The 19,973-nt window shown below is 42.0% G+C and overlaps 1 protein-coding gene across 1 annotated transcript in view; it reads right to left on the bottom strand.

Moving 5' to 3' along the window:
* Positions 1-3,971: 3,971 nt before the first annotated feature.
* The window catches only part of LOC124775972 (lactosylceramide 4-alpha-galactosyltransferase-like), a 77,815-nt gene continuing 61,813 nt past the window's right edge, over positions 3,972-19,973 (bottom strand). Inside the window, exon 4 of the mRNA XM_047250813.1 lies at positions 3,972-4,232. Coding sequence (XP_047106769.1) covers positions 3,972-4,232 — 261 coding nt within the window. The remainder of the gene's footprint in view (positions 4,233-19,973) is intronic.

Here is a 19,973-nt window from a genome sequence, read left to right as displayed (position 1 = left end):
TTGCCACAATGTTGAGAATGAAATGTGGACAAGATACCTAAATTTCATATAATATTTACTGTATAACAATATCTCATTTAATTTAAGTACCACATAGGTGTCGTATGTAATATTGAGAAATATTCCGTCTTTCGCGACTGTAATAAAAGTTTTATATACACACGGCGCGTTTGTCTTTATTTTAAAGCACTTCCATCGGTGAAAGGTATGGCACATACACAATGGTATTCATGTTCTATTTCTTGTTTTTGTTCCACAGTCGCAGTTTTACCAATGGTATTGAAATATATCCCTCTTCTGCAACTGTAATAAGCGACTTATTTAGACCAGACGCGTTTCTCTCTTTTGAAGCATCATAAGAGGACTGCATTTTGTGTCTTCCATTGCCAAGTCACCTTTCGTAGTTTTGTGCTGCGGTAGCACAATATTCAACGTTTGTGTTGGCTCATCAGTGTTTTAGCAAATAAATGCTGTTTGTGTGTGCCACACACAAAATTATATTTGACATAGCTCTGAGCACTTCACTGACAGACGGTATGTTCAAGTCCTAATGTTTTTGTAAGTCCACAGTTTTGTTTAATGTATTTTGTCTACTTCCTTTTGATTGATTGAAGTGCTTTAAAACAAAGCCAAACGTGCCCAGTGTAAGTAAAACTTTTGTTACAGTCGCGAAAGGTGGAATATTTCTCAATATCACATACGACACTTATGTGGTACTTAAATTAAATGAAATATATAGGTATCTTGTCCACATTTCTTTCTCAACATTGTGGCAACTAAAATCGACCATATGGAAAGTATACTCTATGGACTTTTACCTCTGCAAACTCTTCAAAATTTCGTGCTAAGGTTTACTATATTTAATGCTGCATAATAACTGCGTTGAACATCGAAACAAAATTAAGTCATTTATGGGGGGAATGTATCAGTCAAGAAGATAGGTAAAAATCTAATTTTTGAGCCAAATACACTCCTGGAAATGGAAAAAAGAACACATTGACACCGGTGTGTCAGACCCACCATACTTGCTCCGGACACTGCGAGAGGGCTGTACAAGCAATGATCACACGCACGGCACAGCGGACACACCAGGAACCGCGGTGTTGGCCGTCGAATGGCGCTAGCTGTGCAGCATTTGTGCACCGCCGCCGTCAGTGTCAGCCAGTTTGCCGTGGCATACGGAGCTCCATCGCAGTCTTTAACACTGGTAGCATGCCGCGACAGCGTGGACGTGAACCGTATGTGCAGTTGACGGACTTTGAGCGAGGGCGTATAGTGGGCATGCGGGAGGCCGGGTGGACGTACCGCCGAATTGCTCAACACGTGGGGAGTGAGGTCTCCACAGTACATCGATGTTGTCGCCAGTGGTCGGCGGAAGGTGCACGTGCCCGTCGACCTGGGACCGGACCGCAGCGACGCACGGATGCACGCCAAGACCGTAGGATCCTACGCAGTGCCGTAGGGGACCACACCGCCACTTCCCAGCAAATTAGGGACACTGTTGCTCCTGGGGTATCGGCGAGGACCATTCGCAACCGTCTCCATGAAGCTGGGCTACGGTCCCGCACACCGTTAGGCCGTCTTCCGCTCACGCCCCAACAATGTGCAGCCCGCCTCCAGTGGTGTCGCGACAGGCGTGAATGGAGGGACGAATGGAGACGTATCGTCTTCAGCGATGAGAGTCGCTTCTGCCTTGGTGCCAATGATGGTCGTATGCGTGTTTGGCGCCGTGCAGGTGAGCGCCACAATCAGGACTGCATACGACCGAGGCACACAGGGCCAACACCCGGCATCATGGTGTGGGGAGCGATCTCCTACACTGGCCATACACCACTGGTGATCGTCGAGGGGACACTGAATAGTGCACGGTACATCCAAACCGTCATCGAACCCATCGTTCTACCATTCCTAGACCGGCAAGGGAACTTGCTGTTCCAACAGGACAATGCACGTCCGCATGTATCCCGTGCCACCCAACGTGCTCTAGAAGGTGTAAGTCAACTACCCTGGCCAGCAAGATCTCCGGATCTGTCCCCCATTGAGCATGTTTGGGACTGGATGAAGCGTCGTCTCACGCGGTCTGCACGTCCAGCACGAACGCTGGTCCAACTGAGGCGCCAGGTGGGAATGGCATGGCAAGCCGTTCCACAGGACTACATCCAGCATCTCTACTATCGTCTCCATGGGAGAATAGCAGCCTGCATTGCTGCGAAAGGTGCATATACACTGTACTAGTGCCGACATTGTGCATGCTCTGTTGCCTGTGTCTATGTGCCTGTGGTTCTGTCAGTGTGATCATGTGATGTATCTGACCCCAGGAATGTGTCAATAAAGTTTCCCCTTCCTGGGACAATGAATTCACGGTGTTCTTATTTCAATTTCCAGGAGTGTAGTTGTTGTGGAATCGAATGATAAAGAGTGTCAAAGCAGTCGGAACACAATGTGTCTGCACAGGCGAGCGAGCAGTGCAGTGACAAAATCGCCCACAGCGCGGAATGTAGGGAGCACATCTTTATAGCAGCGAAAGGGTTAACGCGGCCGTGGTGGCTTTACTTCATGAACTGCGCGCTCCCCCCTACACGTAAGCTTGCGAACTATGCTATACTATGGCGCTGCATCTATTGGCGCGTGCGTCGTGTGCAACTGGCAACGCAGCAATCTCCAGCGTCTGGGCGGGCATGCGCGAGCCGCCAAGATAAAAGAATTGAACTATAGTATGTGGTGCGATGAACGCAACAAGTAGCTCTGAATTTTATAAAAATTGATTTACATACTTACCTTAAATATAGACTGCAAAGACGCTGCGAAGCCGTTTAGCAGTGGCAATTATTTATTAAACATCGCTAAACGTAACAAAAATATATTTTTAAACTACATAATTAAGCAAAATAAATAATACTTTATTTTTATGCAAAGTATTATGTCCCATCTTTAAGAAACCAACAGATTCTACTTGCTCAAAAACAGATTGCAATCCTAGTTGTAACAGACACCAACGAGTTAAAAAGTTTGTCACACTCAAAACTCCATGTAAAATGTATGGCCAAGGCCTATCGAGATCTTTGATGTATCAGAGTGCTCACATACCTACAGTTGTGATCACTGAGCTTGGAACTGTGAGTTTTTATCACAAACGCTTTAACCACACAGAAATTTGGCTGCATGAGTGATTATCATATTTTGTAGATGCGTAGGGTACTTCTTAACATCTAAAAGAATAGGAAATGAATCCTGATGATAAATCTAAATCTTTTTCAATTTTAGTTGAGCTTAAATCTTTTTCAGTGGGGTGCTTCATCAAAACTTTTATTTCAGTTTGGTCAATTTGCTGAGTTGATAACATAGCCACAGTAAGTAAGTGACTGAAGGTATATCAGTAAAATGTCACAGAAATCCATGCTAAATGTCATACTTTCAAGAAATCATAGCATCTGGCCACAAACATGCTACCTGTGTGAGAGTCTGAAAACTGTTAGAGCGTCTCTAAAAAGTGACAGATGGGTTCGTCGGTCTTAGAATTATTAAAACGAAAATAAACAAAATAAAATCAGAGTTTTTACCTGGCAACGCTGAAGAGGGCTACTTTGTTTTAATAGTGATGTCACAATTAGAATAAGCAGCGTCTTCTTGGCGTACTTACTAGATCGTGTCCGTTGACATGGTGGGACTATCAAAATTGATCACTTGTCCATTTCCGCACCACTCCTCTATAACAGATTTCACCTGAGAAGTACTGGATTTGGGTCCTGAGATAAATTTTTTTTCAATTACTACATATCAGCTATTTCGACACAACAGTAGCCCATTACTTCTCAAATGGAGGGTCGGAATATTAGGCCAGTCAAGAAGGTCAGATGTCTATGTCGTATCGCCACAAGTTGAAGCCCATCAGAGTACATCTGAATAATTTGGGGCAGCATCGGGTTTACGAATTTCTGGAACGATTAGTCTGTACAAAACGAAAAGCACTATTAGAAGTGTCCCGCGGCGGCCCTGAAGGAGTTCGGACAATTTTTGCGGGCGAGTATAGCGTAGACTGAGTTTTGTGGCACGACGTCAGCTTCCGCGCTGACCTTGTTCCACACGTGGGCTGCGTAAGCTCGGTGCATGACAGCTAGCGTGCTCTTGGTGTCCTCCTCAGAAAAATACCTCCTCCACCTCTCGAAGGGCACTGGGTACAGCAGCAGCGGCCTCAGAACTCGGAAACCACGACAGTTCCTCATAAGTATTACCTGCAAACATGCACACATATAAAATGACGCATCGATGCCTGAAACCTTACTCTTTTGCTGCTTTTCCGTATAGTATCTACAGGGCAGATACACGGAAAGCGTCTTAACCAGTGAACTTATGGGGAAAGGCAGGACATAGCGATTCGGAAGCAGAGTGGCACAGTTATGCCCTAATGCATATAAACTCCACCCCTGATAGCATGAAATAACTTACGGTCTATTCGCCCCGTGAAAGGCAATTAAATGTGGGGCAGATCTTACAAAAATAACATGGACGACGGGCTAAAAACAGGACCGGTGTAAGCAACTTTAAATAGGATTTGTATCATCTGTAAAATGATACAAGTAATTTACATTGAGGTGACAAAAGTCATTGTGTACGTCTTAATATTGTGTCGGACTTCCTATTGCTGGACATGACATGGATTCAACAAATCGTTGCAAGTTCCCTGCATAAATATTGAGCCAAACTGCCTCTATAGCCGTCCATAAATGCGGAAGTGTTGCCGGTGCAAGATATTGTGCACGAAGTTCGATAGGATTCATGTCGGGCTATCTGGGTGACTAAATCAACTGCTCAAATTGTCCAGAATGTTCTTCAAACCAATCGCAACAACTGTGGCTCAGTGACATGACATAACTGCTTGGGAACATGAAGTCCATGATTGTCTGCAAATGGTCTCCATGTAGCTGAACATAACCATTCCGGTTAATGATCGGTTCAGTTGGATCAGCGGTGCCAATCCGTTCCATGTAAGCATAGTCAACACCATTATGGAGCCACCACCAGCTTGCACAGTGCCTTTTGGACAACTTGGGTGAAGGGCATCGTGGGGTTTGCGTCACACTTGAACCTACCATCAGCTCTTACTAACTAAAACCGGGACTCATCTGACCAGGCCACAGTTTCCCAATTGTCTAGGCTCCTACCGATACGGTCACGAGCCCAGAAGAGATGCAGCAGGCGATGACGTGCTGTTAGCAATGGCACTCGAGACGGTCGACTGCTCCCCATAGCAAATTAACGCCCAGTTTCGTAGTACTGTCCTAACCGTAGATTCTTCGTATGTCCGACATTGATTTCGGCGGTATTTCACGCAGTGTTGCTTGTCTTTAAGCAGTGACAACTCTACGCAAACGCCGCTGCTCTCAGTGGTTAAGTGACGCCCGTCGACCACTGAGTTGTCCGTGGTGAGAGGTATTCTTGGCACACTCTTGACACTGCAGATCTCGAAATATTGAATTCCCTGACGATTTCCTAAATGAAATGTCCAATGCCTTTAGCTCCAAGTACCAATCCGGTCCTTGTCATGGTACACGCGGTCCCCCACGTCGGAGGTTCCAGTCCTTCCTCGGGCATGGGTGTGTGTGTGTGTTTTCCTTAGCGTAAGTTAGTTTAAGTTAGATTAAATAGAGTGTAAGCTTAACGACCAATGGATCTTACCACAAATTTCTAAGTTTCCAAACCAAACCGCTTTCAAAATCTCTTGCTTCCCGTCGTGCAGCCATGATCACGTCGGAAACCTTTCTACCTGAATCACCTGAGTTTGTGGTATGTAAACAGAACACTTAATTCACAGGATAAAATTAAAACCATATGGTCAGTTGTGAAGGAAGTGCCTGATCAGCAACACAAGGTCGATGATATAAAGTAAGTCTGTAGTAAAAATATTTCTGTTACTGGTAAATCAGATCTATGTACAGTGTTTAATAATCATTTTCTGAGCGTTACTGCTGAATTAAATAAAAATTTAGTTTCTACAGGGAATCATATAACTATCTTGGCAAATGCCTTACCGAGATTGACGTCTGAAATAATCCTCTGTCATACACACAAGGGGGAGTTCTAGTCAGTAATTAAATCACTGAAGACCAAGGACTCTCATGGATATGATGGAGTGCCTAGCAATATATTTAAGTATCGTGCTGCACATGTTAGCCCTGTATTTAGCCATATTTGTAATTTTTCCTTTAGGTATGATCCGTTTCCTGAACGATTAAAGTACTCAGTAGTAAAGTAACTTTATAAAAAGGGAGAAAAGGAAAATGTAGACAATTTTGGACGTATATCTATGCCATCAGTGTTTGCTAAAGTTATTGAAAAGGCTGTATACACAAGATAATTGATCATTTTGGGTGAAGGATAATTGATCATTTTATGTTATACTAAATGCTGTCATATGTACAGTTCGGCTTTAGAAGTCGTTTAAGAACTGAAAATACTATATTCTCTTTTCTTTGAGAGGTACCGGATGGGTTAAACAAAAGGTTTCGAGCGCTAGGCATATTTTTTGATTTAACTAAGGCGTTTGATTGTGTTGATCACAAAACATTGCTCCAGAAGTTGGACCATTACGGAATATAGGGAGTAGCTCACAACTGGTTCACCTCTTACTTTAGCAACAGACAGCAAAAGGTTATTATTCACAATGTAGAGAATGGCTGTGGTTTCGGGTCTGAGTGGGGTACAGTCAAGTGGGGGGGGGGGGGGGGGGGGGGAGAGACTGCCCCAGGGATCAGTGTTGGGACCACTCTTGTTCCTTATTTATATAAATGATATGCCGTCTAGTATTACAGATAACTCTAAAATATTTCTATTTCCTGATGACACTAGCTTGGTAGTAAAGGATGTTGTGTGCAACATTGGCCTGGTTTCAAATAGTGCAGTGCATGACGTAAGTTCATTGCTTGTAGAAAATAAACTAATGCTTTTTCAAAGACTTAATACTGCCATTTTTATTAATTGGACGGTATCTGAAGTGAGTGATTGTTCGACACGAAAATTAGTCTACTTTGCTTATTTTCATTCGCTTATGTCAAATGGTATTACATTTTGGGGTAACTCTTCCTATTCTAAAAGGATATTTCTGGCTCAGAAACAGGTGGTTTGGACAATAAGTGGGGTAAGTTCATGATCGTCTTGTCGACCTTTGTCCACGAGTCTTGGTATTTGACATTGGTTTCTCAGTATATATATATATATATATATATATATATATATATATATATATATATATACGCAAACGGGTCCGTAACAGGCCCGTCACAGGAGAAGCGGGTGCAGTTGGTGTGTTAGCTGCTGTTGCCATGAACCCACACAAGAGTACACGGGACATTGCGAGAGCCGGTGGACTGAGTCAAAGTAGTGTCATGCGCATACTGCATCGTCACCGCTTTCACCCGTTTCGCTACATCAGCAATTACATGGTGATGACTTTAATCATCGAGTGCAATTCTGTCAGTGGGCATTAACAGAGAAAATATATATATATATATATATATATATATATATATATATATATATATATATATATATACAGGGTGAGTCACCTAACGTTACCGCTGGATGTATTTCGTAAACCACATCAAACACTGACGAACGGATTCCACAGACCGAACGTGAGGAGAGGGGCTAGTGTAATTGTTTAATACAAACCATACAAAAATGCACGGAAGTATGTTTTTTAACACAAACCTACGTTTTTTTTAAATGGAACCACGTTAGTTTTGTTAGCACATCTGAACATATAAACCAATGCGTAATCAGTGCCGTTTGTTGCATTGTAAAATGTTAGTTACATCCGGAGATATTGTAACCTAAAGTTGACGCTTGAAACCTCCGACGTTCAGTTGCGTGTTGTAACAAACACGGGCCACGGTCGGCGAGCAACATCTGCAGGGACATGTTTACGATGACGACCGTGTTTACGAGTGTGGCTGTAGTGCACTGTTGTGGTTTGGTCTAGCTGTCGCAGTGTCCGCATGTAGCGCTTGCTGCTATTGTTATTCTGCATTCGTCTCCGCACGCAGACCAACAGTAGTACACCGTGTTACCAGACGTCTGTGATAGTGTAGAGTTGTAGGAACTGTGATCATGGTGTATTCGAAGTCTGAAAAGGCGGAGATGATACTCATCTATGGCGAGTGTCGACGAAATGCAGCTGAAGCCTGCAGGGTGTATGCAGAACGGTACCCGGACAGAGAGCATCCAACGTGCCGCACATTGCAAAACATCTACCGCCAACTGTATGGAACAGGTATGGTCGTAGCACGCAAACGGGTCCGTAACAGGCCCGTCACAGGAGAAGCGGGTGCAGTTGGTGTGTTAGCTGCTGTTGCCATGAACCCACACATGAGTACATGGGACATTGCGAGAGCCGGTGGACTGAGTCAAAGTAGTGTCATGCGCATACTGCATCGTCACCGCTTTCACCCGTTTCATGTGTCGCTACATCAGCAATTACATGGTGATGACTTTAATCATCGAGTGCAATTCTGTCAGTGGGCATTAACAGAGAATACGTTGCAGTTGTACCTGTTTACCGATGAAGCGGGTTTCTAACCACGGGGCAGTGAATCTACGGAACATGCATTACTGGTCCGTAGACAATCCTCGCTGACTCAGACAGGTAGAGCGACAGCGACCGTGGACTGTAAATGTATGGTGCGGAATCATTGGCGACCACCTCATTGGTCCTCACTTCATTGCAGGAGCCCAAACAGCTGCAACATACATCGCGTTCCTACAGAATGATCTGCCAACGTTGCTCGAAAATGTCCCACTGGAAACGCGTCGACGTATGTGGTATCAGCATGATGGTGCACTTGCACATTCCGCAATTAACACTAGGCTGACCCTTGACAAGATGTTCGACGGGCGTTTCATAGGACATGGAGGACGCATAAATTGGCCAGCCCGTTCTCCTGATCTTACACCTCTGGACTTCTTTCTGTAGGGTACGTTAAAGGAGAATGTGTACCGTGATGTGCCTACAACCCCAGAGGATATGAAACAACGTATTGTGGCAGCCTGCGGCGACATTACACCACATGTACTGCGGCGTGTACGACAATCATTACGCCAGAGATTGCAATTGTGTGCAGCAATTGATGGCCACCACATTGAACATCTATTGGCCTGACATGTCGGGACACACTCTATTCCACTCCGTCAACTTTAGGTTACAATATCTCCGAATGTAATTAACATTTTACAATGCAACAAACGGCACTGATTACGTATTTGTTTATATGTTCAGATGTGCTAACAAAACTAAAGGGGTTCCATTTAAAAAAAACGTAGGTTTGTGTTAAAAAACATACTTCCGTGCATTTTTTTATGGTTTGTATTAACCAATTACAGTAGCCCCTCTCCTCACGTTCGGTCTGTGGAATCAATTCGTCAGTATTTGGTGTGGTTTACGAAATATATCCAGCGGTAATATTAGGTGACTCACCCTGTATATATATATATATATATATATATATATATATATATATATATATATATATATATTCCTTATTGTCATTTCTTGTTAACGATATTAGCTTATTCCCAAGAATAAGCAGCTTTCACTCTGTTAATACTCGGCAGAAATCAAACGAGCTTTTGGATCGGACTTCCTTAACTCTTGTGCAGAAAGGTGTGCGGTATACTGCTGCTTTCATTTTCAGTAAGCTATGGCTCGAATTCAAGAACCTTAGCACGCGCTTTCAAATCTAAACTGAAGAGTTTCCTCTATTCTGTTGAGGAGTTCCTTGAAAAATGAAGGTGATTTTTGTTGTATTGTTGATTGCGTTTACTTAAACTTATGGATTCACTTTTTTGGGTTCATAATCATTTTATTTTTATCTGTTATTACTTTTATGTGGTAAATGTATTGACATGTTCCATGACCTTGGAGATTTGCTCCTCAATTTGGTTCTACAGATCTTGACGTGTAAATAAATAAATAATAAGTAAATAAATAATTAAATAAATTACAGTCCTGCCAGTCCACTGCCTTTATATACAATAGTCTAGGTGTAGCGCCTTTGATTAGTAATCAAAACGTCCCCGATCCTGGGTTCGAACCCCGCCACCACTTAAGTTCTGAATAAAAATCATTAGTGTTACGGCCAGTGACTTCCGGCTTAAGAAGTCACCCTCATTCTGACAATGACCTTGTCAAAGGGAGAGGAAGAGCGGACATAGGTTCAGGGCACTCTCTTGCCATTGGGGTGGGGAACTGCCCCTAAATGTGAAGGGATCAGCAGTGATCAAGGGTATGAGGATGAAGAAAGCTGTAGAGGCCACTGTTCTAAAGACACATAATGTGTTATCAAAAAATGGTTCAAACGGCTCTGAGCACTATGGGACTTAACATCTGAGGTCATCAGTCCCCTAGAACTTAGAACAACGTAAACCTAACTAACCTAAGGACATCACTCACATCCACGCCCAAGGCAGGATTCGAACCTGCGTCCGTAGCAGTCGCGCAGTTCCGGACTGAAGCGCCTAGAACCGCTTGGCCACCGCGGCCGGCAATGTGTTATCCACATGGCATATGTCCTGTACATGAAAAATAATATCATGGCGATCTCTCCATTGCAAAAGATTCCGGAATACTCCCCCATTCAGATGTCCGGGAGGGAACTGCCAATGGGGACGTGACCATGAGAGAATGACTGAATAACCAACGAAACGATAACGTCCTACGAGTAGGGGCATGGAGTGCAGAGGTTTAAACATGGTAGCAAGCTAGAAAATCTTAAAATGGAACTAAAAGAACTCAATCTAGATATCGTGGGGGCCAGTAAAGGGAAATGGAAAGAAGAGCAAGATTACTGGTGAATTGAGTAGAAGGTCACATCAATAGCAGTGGAAAACGCTATAAAGAGAGTAGGATTCGTTATGAACAGAAACGTAGGGCAGATAGGGTGTACCTATGAACAGCTCAGTGATATGGTTTTTCTCATCATAGTCGACAGGAAACCATGTATTATGTGTGTTGACATATCAGGATGAAGATGAAGAGACAGAGAAAGTATACGAGAATACTGAACGCGTTAACCAGTATGTAAGGGGGTATGAAAATCTGATAATGACGGATGACTGGAATGCGGTTATAGGGGAGGGATAGAAGAAAGAGTTACGGGAGGATATGTGCTTAGTACGAGGAGTGAGATAGGAGAAGGATTCATTGAATTATGCAATAAATTTCAGCTAGTAATAGCGAGTACTCTGTTCAAGAATCACGAGAGGAGGAGATATACTTGGCCGGGTGATACTGGAAGATTTCCGTCAGATTACGTCATGGTCAGACAAAGATTCCGAAATCAAGTAGTGGATTGTAAGCCATATTCAGGAGCAGATATAGACTCAGATCGCAACATCGTGGTGAGGAAGAGTAGGCTGAAGTTTATAAGATTATTTAGGGAGAATCGATACGCAAAGAAGTGTGCTATGGAAGTACTAAAGAATGACGAAATACGATTAAATTTCTCTAAGGGTCTAGATATAGCAATAAGGAATAGCTCAGTAGGCAGTTAGAGTGAAGGGACATGGACATCTCTAAAGAGGACACTCGCAGAATTTGTATAGATAAATATAGGTACAAAGAAGGTAACTGCGAAGGAACTATTGGTAACAGAAGAAATACTTCAGTTGATCGATGAAAGAAGGAAGTTCAAAAATGTTCGGGGAAATTCAGGAATACAAAATAGTAGCCGCTGAGGAATGAAATAATAGTAAGTGCAGTGAAGCTAAGACGAAATGGCTCCATGAAAATTGTGAAGAAATCTAAAAACAAATGATCGTTGGAAGGTCTGACTCAGCATATAGGAAAGTAAAAAAAAAAACCTTCAGTGAAATTAAAAGCAAGAGTGGTAACATTAAGAGCGTAACGTAAATTCCACTACTAAATGCAGAGGAGAGAGCAGGTAGGTGGAAAGAGCACATCGAAGGCCTCTATGAGGGAGAATATGTGACAAAATATGGAACAGGAATCGATAGAGAAGAGATAGGGGGTGGAGATGGCTCTATGAATAGCTGAATGAAAAAAAGGCCAGATTATAAGTATGAAGATGTACTAATATGAATGGAATAATTTGATTAGAACTGGTTTCTTTACGGAAGATACTGAAGCTAATTTTGTCGTCTACTATTGTAAGAGTGAGATCTAGAAAATTCACCCCACTTTCTCCTGAAAATTTCAGTTCTGAAAGCAATCTGATTAAAACTGTTGCTGTCAATAATGGCTATGATCCTTCTATAGTAGATAGTATTTTAATAGGAAACCCAATAAGAGAGTTACCACCCTAGACCGTTCTAATAACGAACCTAATGAAAAGAAAAAATTATCGCTGTACCATTTATGGGTTCAATTTCTTACAGGATCCAGCGTTTGCTTCAACATAAATAAAACTGTAGAGTAGCCTTCTCCACTAATAATTCTTTAAAAAGTAACATCATATATAACTTGAAACCTGCGCTTTCCCCTCTGCAGAATTCTGGTGTTTTTAAAATTATTTGCGGCAGTTGTCCTGCCTATTACATAGACCAAACAGGCCCAGCTATTTCGACAAGATTTAAGGAACACATTCTCGGCAAAAAAAGACACCAATGTTCACAATTCAACTTTCGCTGACAATTTGTTAATCAAAGGACATAATCCGAAAGATGTAAGAGACGTCCAAATCTTGCACTCGGAGAATGCAGGAGAAGAGCTAGAGATTTTTAAGGTAACTTGCCAGTGAACAGCTGGAAAAACAGTAAGAATTTTCATAAAGTTCATGAGGGTCTACCTACACAATGCGAACTCTGAATACAAAGAAATTTTAGGACAGTGAAAGTGTTTTAAGGATGACGATTTTGGTATAAGAATAATCAGAATAGTTTTGACATAACCTTTATTATACAAAAACTTACGTCGGTCAGTAATTTAAAATTTTTCTGGCTGGTCCATGTTTGAAGTCTATTGAATTATTATCTACTTTTCTTAGATGCTTAAAACTTCATGCACACATTTATGACATTATTATCTAACAAGTGGACTACAATCAAATGATTTCACTGAATAGTTTTTACACTATAAATACATAAATTAGACAATTAAAATTAAGGTAATTTTTATAATTAATAAGGGTATATTTTTTTCGTCCTGGTGATAATAAGCTGGTATCTGTAGTCTACTTTTCTCCAAATGGTAGCCTGAAATATCACAAAACAATTTCAGACCTGAAGCTGAAAAACTTTTTTTTTTTTGCATAAAATAAACATCTCAGAAAATTTGATTCCTGGGAAATTCAGTTTAATGGTACATCTCATCTGTTACTCACCTCTGTTGTTCTTAAAACCCTCCGGTTGCATAATATTCTTGGTTTGTGTGTTCCTCATCTTCTCTCTTCCCTTTTTGCTCATTTGTGCTATTCTGACGTATTTAGTCCCCCCCATGAACCATGGACCTTGCCGTTGGTGGGGAGGCTTGCGTGCCTCAGCGATACAGATAGCCGTACCGTAGGTGCAACCACAACGGAGGGGTATCTGTTGAGAGGCCAGACAAACGTGTGGTTCCTGAAGAGGGGCAGCAGCCTTTTCAGTAGTTGCAAGGGCAACAGTCTGGATGATTGACTGATCTGGCCTTGTAACAATAACCAAAACGGCCTTGCTGTGCTGGTACTGCGAACGGCTGAAAGCAAGGGGAAACTACAGCCGTAATTTTTCCCGAGGGCATGCAGCTTTACTGTATGATTACATGATGATGGCGTCCTCTTGGGTAAAATATTCCGGAGGTACAATAGTCCCCCATTCGGATCTCCGGGCGGGGACTACTCAAGAGGATGTCGTTATCAGGAGAAAGAAAACTGGCGTTCTACGGATCGGAGCGTGGAATGTCAGATCCCTTAATCGGGCAGGTAGGTTAGAAAATTTAAAAAGGGAAATGGATAGGTTGAAGTTAGATATAGTGGGAATTAGTGAAGTTCGGTGGCAGGAGGAACAAGACTTCTGGTCAGGTGACTACAGGGTTATAAACACAAAATCAAATAGGGGTAATGCAGGAGTAGGTTTAATAATGAATAGGAAAATAGGAATGCGGGTAAGCTACTACAAACAGCATAGTGAACGCATTATTGTGGCCAAGATAGATACGAAGCCCACACCTACTACAGTAGTACAAGTTTATATGCCAACTAGCTCTGCAGATGACGAAGAAATTGAAGAAATGTATGATGAAATAAAAGAAATTATTCAGATTGTGAAGGGAGACGAAAATTTAATAGTCATGGGTGACTGGAATTCGAGTGTAGGAAAAGGGAGAGAAGGAAACATAGTAGGTGAATATGGACTGGGGGACAGAAATGAAAGAGGAAGCCGCCTTGTAGAATTTTGCACAGAGCACAACATAATCATAACTAACACTTGGTTTAAGAATCATGAAAGAAGGTTGTATACATGGAAGAACCCTGGAGATACTAAAAGGTATCAGATAGATTATATAATGGTAAGACAGAGATTTAGGAACCAGGTTTTAAATTGTAAGACATTTCCAGGGGCAGATGTGGACTCTGACCACAATCTATTGGTTATGACCTGTAGATTAAAACTGAAGAAACTGCAAAAAGGTGGGAATTTAAGGAGATGGGACCTGGATAAACTAAGAGAACCAGAGGTTGTACAGAGATTCAGGGAGAGCATAAGGGAGCAATTGACAGGAATGGGGGAAATAAATACAGTAGAAGAAGAATGGGTAGCTTTGAGGGATGAAGTAGTGAAGGCAGCAGAGGATCAAGTAGGTAAAAAGACGAGGGCTAGTAGAAATCCTTGGGTAACAGAAGAAATACTGAATTTAATTGATGAAAGGAGAAAATATAAAAATGCAGTAACTGAAACAGGCAAAAAGGAATACAAACGTCTCAAAAATGAGATCGACAGGAAGTGCAAAATGGCTAAGCAGGGATGGCTAGAGGACAAATGTAAGGATGTAGAGGCCTATCTCACTAGGGGTAAGATAGATACCGCCTACAGGAAAATTAAAGAGACCTTTGGAGATAAGAGAACGACTTGTATGAATATCAAGAGCTCAGATGGAAACCCAGTTCTAAGCAAAGAAGGGAAAGCAGAAAGGTGGAAGGAGTATATAGAGGGTCTATACAGGGGCGATGTACTTGAGGACAATATTATGGAAATGGAAGAGGATGTAGATGAAGATGAAATGGGAGATATGATACTGCGTGAAGAGTTTGACAGAGCACTGAAAGATCTGAGTCGAAACAAGGCCCCCGGAGTAGACAATATTCCATTGGAACTACTGACGGCCGTGGGAGAGCCAGTCCTGACAAAACTCTACCATCTGGTGAGCAAGATGTATGAAACAGGCGAAATACCCTCAGACTTTAAGAAGAATATAATAATTCCAATCCCAAAGAAAGCAGGTGTTGACAGATGTGAAAATTACCGAACTATCAGCTTAATAAGTCACAGCTGCAAAATACTAACACGAATTCTTTACAGACGAATGGAAAAAGTAGTAGAAGCCAACCTCGGGGAAGATCAGTTTGGATTCCGTAGAAACACTGGAACACGTGAGGCAATACTGACCTTACGACTTATCTTAGAAGAAAGATTAAGGAAAGGCAAACCTACGTTTCTAGCATTTGTAGACTTAGAGAAAGCTTTTGACAATGTTGATTGGAATACTCTCTTTCAAATTCTAAAGGTGGCAGGGATAAAATACAGGGAGCGAAAGGCTATTTACAATTTGTACAGAAACCAGATGGCAGTTATAAGAGTCGAGGGACATGAAAGGGAAGCAGTGGTCGGGAAGGGAGTAAGACAAGGTTGTAGCCTCTCCCCGATGTTGTTCAATCTGTATATTGAGCAAGCAATAAAGGAAACAAAAGAAAAATTCGGAGTAGGTATTAAAATTCATGGAGAAGAAATAAAAACTTTGAGGTTCGCCGATGACATTGTAATTCTGTCAGAGACAGCAAAGGACTTGGAAGAGCAGTTGAATGGAATGGACAGTGTCTTGAAAGGAGGATATAAGATGAACATCAACAAAAGCAAAACAAGGATAATGGAATGTAGTCTAATTAAGTCGGGTGATGCTGAGGGAATTAGATTAGGAAATGAGGCACTTAAAGTAGTAAAGGAGTTTTGCTATTTGGGGAGCAAAGTAACTGATGATGGTCGAAGTAGAGAGGATATAAAATGTAGGCTGGCAATGGCAAGGAAAGCGTTTCTGAAGAAGAGAAATTTGTTAACATCCAGTATTGATTTAAGTGTCAGGAAGTCATTTCTGAAAGTATTCGTATGGAGTGTAGCCATGTATGGAAGTGAAACATGGACGATAAATAGTTTGGACAAGAAGAGAATAGAAGCTTTCGAAATGTGGTGCTACAGAAGAATGCTGAAGATTAGATGGGTAGATCACATAACTAATGAGGAAGTATTGAATAGGATTGGGGAGAAGAGAAGTTTGTGGCACAACTTGACCAGAAGAAGGGATCGGTTGGTAGGACATGTTCTGAGGCATCAAGGGATCACCAAGTTAGTATTGGAGGGCAGCGTGGAGGGTAAAAATCGCAGAGGGAGACCAAGAGATGAATACACTAAGCAGATTCAGAAGGATGTAGGTTGCAGTAGGTACTGGGAGATGAAAAAGCTTGCACAGGATAGAGTAGCATGGAGAGCTGCATCAAACCAGTCTCAGGACTGAAGACAACAACAACAACAACGACGTATTTAGTTGCCTCAAGAACCCATTTTTCGCCTTCGGTCACTCTCAAGGATTCGATTGCCATTAGTGCTTGTCTCATATTGAAACCAGAAGTTAGTCCCAACAACTCTAAAACATGACATATGCTAACTGCCTCATCACTAAAGCAAATAACTGCATCTAATGCACCTAATCTCATGGTATTGAAACCAAAAAACACAGTTTTAGGCAGGCGTTCCCATATCAGATGGTTGAAACATTTATTAACATTTTGTGTCTTTCCATGTAAGCACCGTGACAATAGTTTAGTGTCACTTAGGTTCTGTATATAGGCTTAATTGCTTCCAATACCTCAAATGGCAGGGAGTGATGGTGTGCATAAGTCTCGCCATTTGCTATTGCTTTTCTGTATCCACACCATGCGTCTTCACCTGAGAGCAGAGAGCATGCTGTGGATGGTCATCTGTAGAAGTTTTATGAAAGAAGGTAGCCCATACTGCTTTCTTCGTGGCCTCAATATTGTTCGATTCCTTCTTATGGCTAAACCACAATAGTGATGCAGTTTGTCCACCTCTTCTTTAGTAAAATGACGCTGACCACCAATTGGTTTGCCATCACTGAGCTTTTCCCCTTCATGTCTTTTATTAGCTTATGTAAAGGTGTGCCCATCCCCTTTTGGAAATGAGCAACATACTCTAACTTTTCAATTTTTACAGTTCTTCCATAAGGTATATTTTCCAACAAATTTGCAAACCCTTTGGGGCCTCCATCTCCAAGGTATTTCACATACCGTACACCATAATTCTCTTCTGATCTTTGAAATATTCTGAAAACTTCCTCTAATTCCATTCCACCACTGTACCCGGAAAAATTCTGAACACAAACATGAGCCTAGTTATTTCCTTTGCAACCATGGCAGTACTTTGTCATACATTCTATGTCAACCACCTTTCCATTTTGTAGGGATGTTGTGGTGAAAACACCATTCAATGATAGGTGACCACGCTTCAGCTATATCAGTGTCACCTTCATTGCATGACACACTTTCTTCTACTGCTTTCTTCACAGACACAGCACTCACTTGACCAAGACTGTCAAGAAGTAGCTGTGTGTACTTATCAAATCTTGTAGGTGGGGACAAATTCATAATAGCACAAAATGTTAGAACTGCCTTTCTACCCTTCCCAACACACCTCATTCCATATGCAAGTCTGATATTTGTGTTATAAACTCTTCCTTTGCACAATCCAGAAGAATACCCAGTTTTAGTTACCCCACAGAGATCACAAAACACTTTTAACTTACTAGTCACACCTTTCCTGCCTTCAGAATCTTCGACGATTTTAATACCACCTTTTCCACAAAGCGCGCACACAGCAGCGTTCTTTAGAAGCGAACATAAAACACTCAATTCAGCAATTATGGAAGCACATTCCGTTACAGTGTTTTGAACATATTTTGTAGGAACATCACTGGGTATTCAAATATTTTAGCTTCTGTCTTGAGGCACTTGGCGGAGTCGACATAACATCCAGTTGGTTTGTGGATGTAATTAACAGCCTCTACTTTCCAACGAAGTAAACTGATTACCATAAAACTTACATATTCCCGTTCCAAAACACTTTTTTTCAGGCATAACGACTTCCGAGGATGACACTGTACCAACAACTCAACAACGTACAGAAGTTTAAACACAAACAACTCTCGAAAACCACAGATATACAAAAAGAAATAAAAAAGCATCGGAAAGCATGTGTGCTAACAGGGTTGCCAACTCAAAAAACGATTACGCAGTGTATCTCTTCGAAGTGACAAAATAATAATGACGCCATTTGACATCCAACCGCAGCGGAAACACGGCCGTTGCCGCGTACCGACATATATTTAAATTTTTAAAGATGTTCCCAATGTCCGAATCGATTCATTCAACTAGAATTTTGTTCAAAAAACTCAAAATAATGATTTAAGACGGAAAAAAATTCGAATTTTTGAAGCAGATTCACTAGCAAGGACAGTCTCGTCCTTAACGGACAGTTGCAATTACACAACAAAAACTTTTTTCAAGGTATAGAGCCGCTAACAAAAAATGGTCTGAAAGGCTTTACTCTCCTTAATGTAGACTCTTAAATATCGTATTCCTTTCCATTTTTATATATTCTACATACAGTTTTTGAACTACATTTCTTTTGTGAAATAAGACCGTTACAGTAAGTCGTAAATTTCATGCACTAGTTGCTGTTGTTGCCTGTAGTGTTAAATTGTTCATGCAATGTTTCATTTACTCTTGTCTGTAGTTCGATCACTTCTTGCTAGATGGCGCGAATCTGTTTTCGTGTCCAACCCGTTCCCGCCTTGGCCTGTTAGCCGTCTAGTGTGACGGTGGAGGCGGTTTGATGCAGTTCTTGGCCCTAATGGTTCAAATGGCTCAGCTAACATCTGAGGTCATCAGTCCCCTAGACTTAGAACTACTTAAACCCAACTAACCTAAGGACATCACACACATCCATGCCCGAGGCAGGACTCGAACCTGCGACCGTAGCAGCAGCGCCGTTCTGGACTGAAGCGCCTAAGACCGCTCGGCCACAGCGGCCGGCTCTTGGCCCTAAGCGACCTCGCGACTGCCATTGTATTTCGATGGAACATTTTATTCCAATAGACAAACATTCTTCATGTCGATGGATCAGATGAAATGTTTGACTTTGTTGACGGAACCACAACTTCATCTCTCCTTGCACGGATTCATCACTACCAAAGTGAAGACCCCGAAGATATTGTTTAAGTTTTGGAAACAAGTTGAAAATCAGATGGGGAAAAGTCGTGGCTGTATTGTAGATGGTTGACGACAGTGAACCCAAAGCATCGGATTGTTGCAAGTGTGGAAGTGCGCGTGTGTGGGATCCCATTTTCTTGCTGAAGGACAATGGCTCCAAATGTGGACGAGCTCTTCGAATTCGAAACTCGATTACAGCACGCTGTTCTACACCAACGACATACACTCCTGGAAATTGAAATAAGAACACCGTGAATTCATTGTCCCAGGAAGCGGAAACTTTATTGACACATTCCTGGGGTCAGATACATCACATGATCACACTGACAGAACCACAGGCACATAGACACAGGCAACAGAGCATGCACAATGTCGGCAATAGTACAGTGTATATCCACCTTTCGCAGCAATGCAGGCTGCTATTCTCCCATGGAGACGATCCTGGAGATGCTGGATGTAGTCCTGTGGAACGGCTAGCCATGCCATTTCCAC

This window comes from Schistocerca piceifrons, chromosome 2, assembly GCF_021461385.2.
Source record: "Schistocerca piceifrons isolate TAMUIC-IGC-003096 chromosome 2, iqSchPice1.1, whole genome shotgun sequence".
Classification (NCBI taxonomy): domain Eukaryota; kingdom Metazoa; phylum Arthropoda; class Insecta; order Orthoptera; family Acrididae; genus Schistocerca; species Schistocerca piceifrons.
Note: the sequence above shows the minus strand (reverse complement) of the source record. Positions and strands in the feature narration are given on the sequence as shown.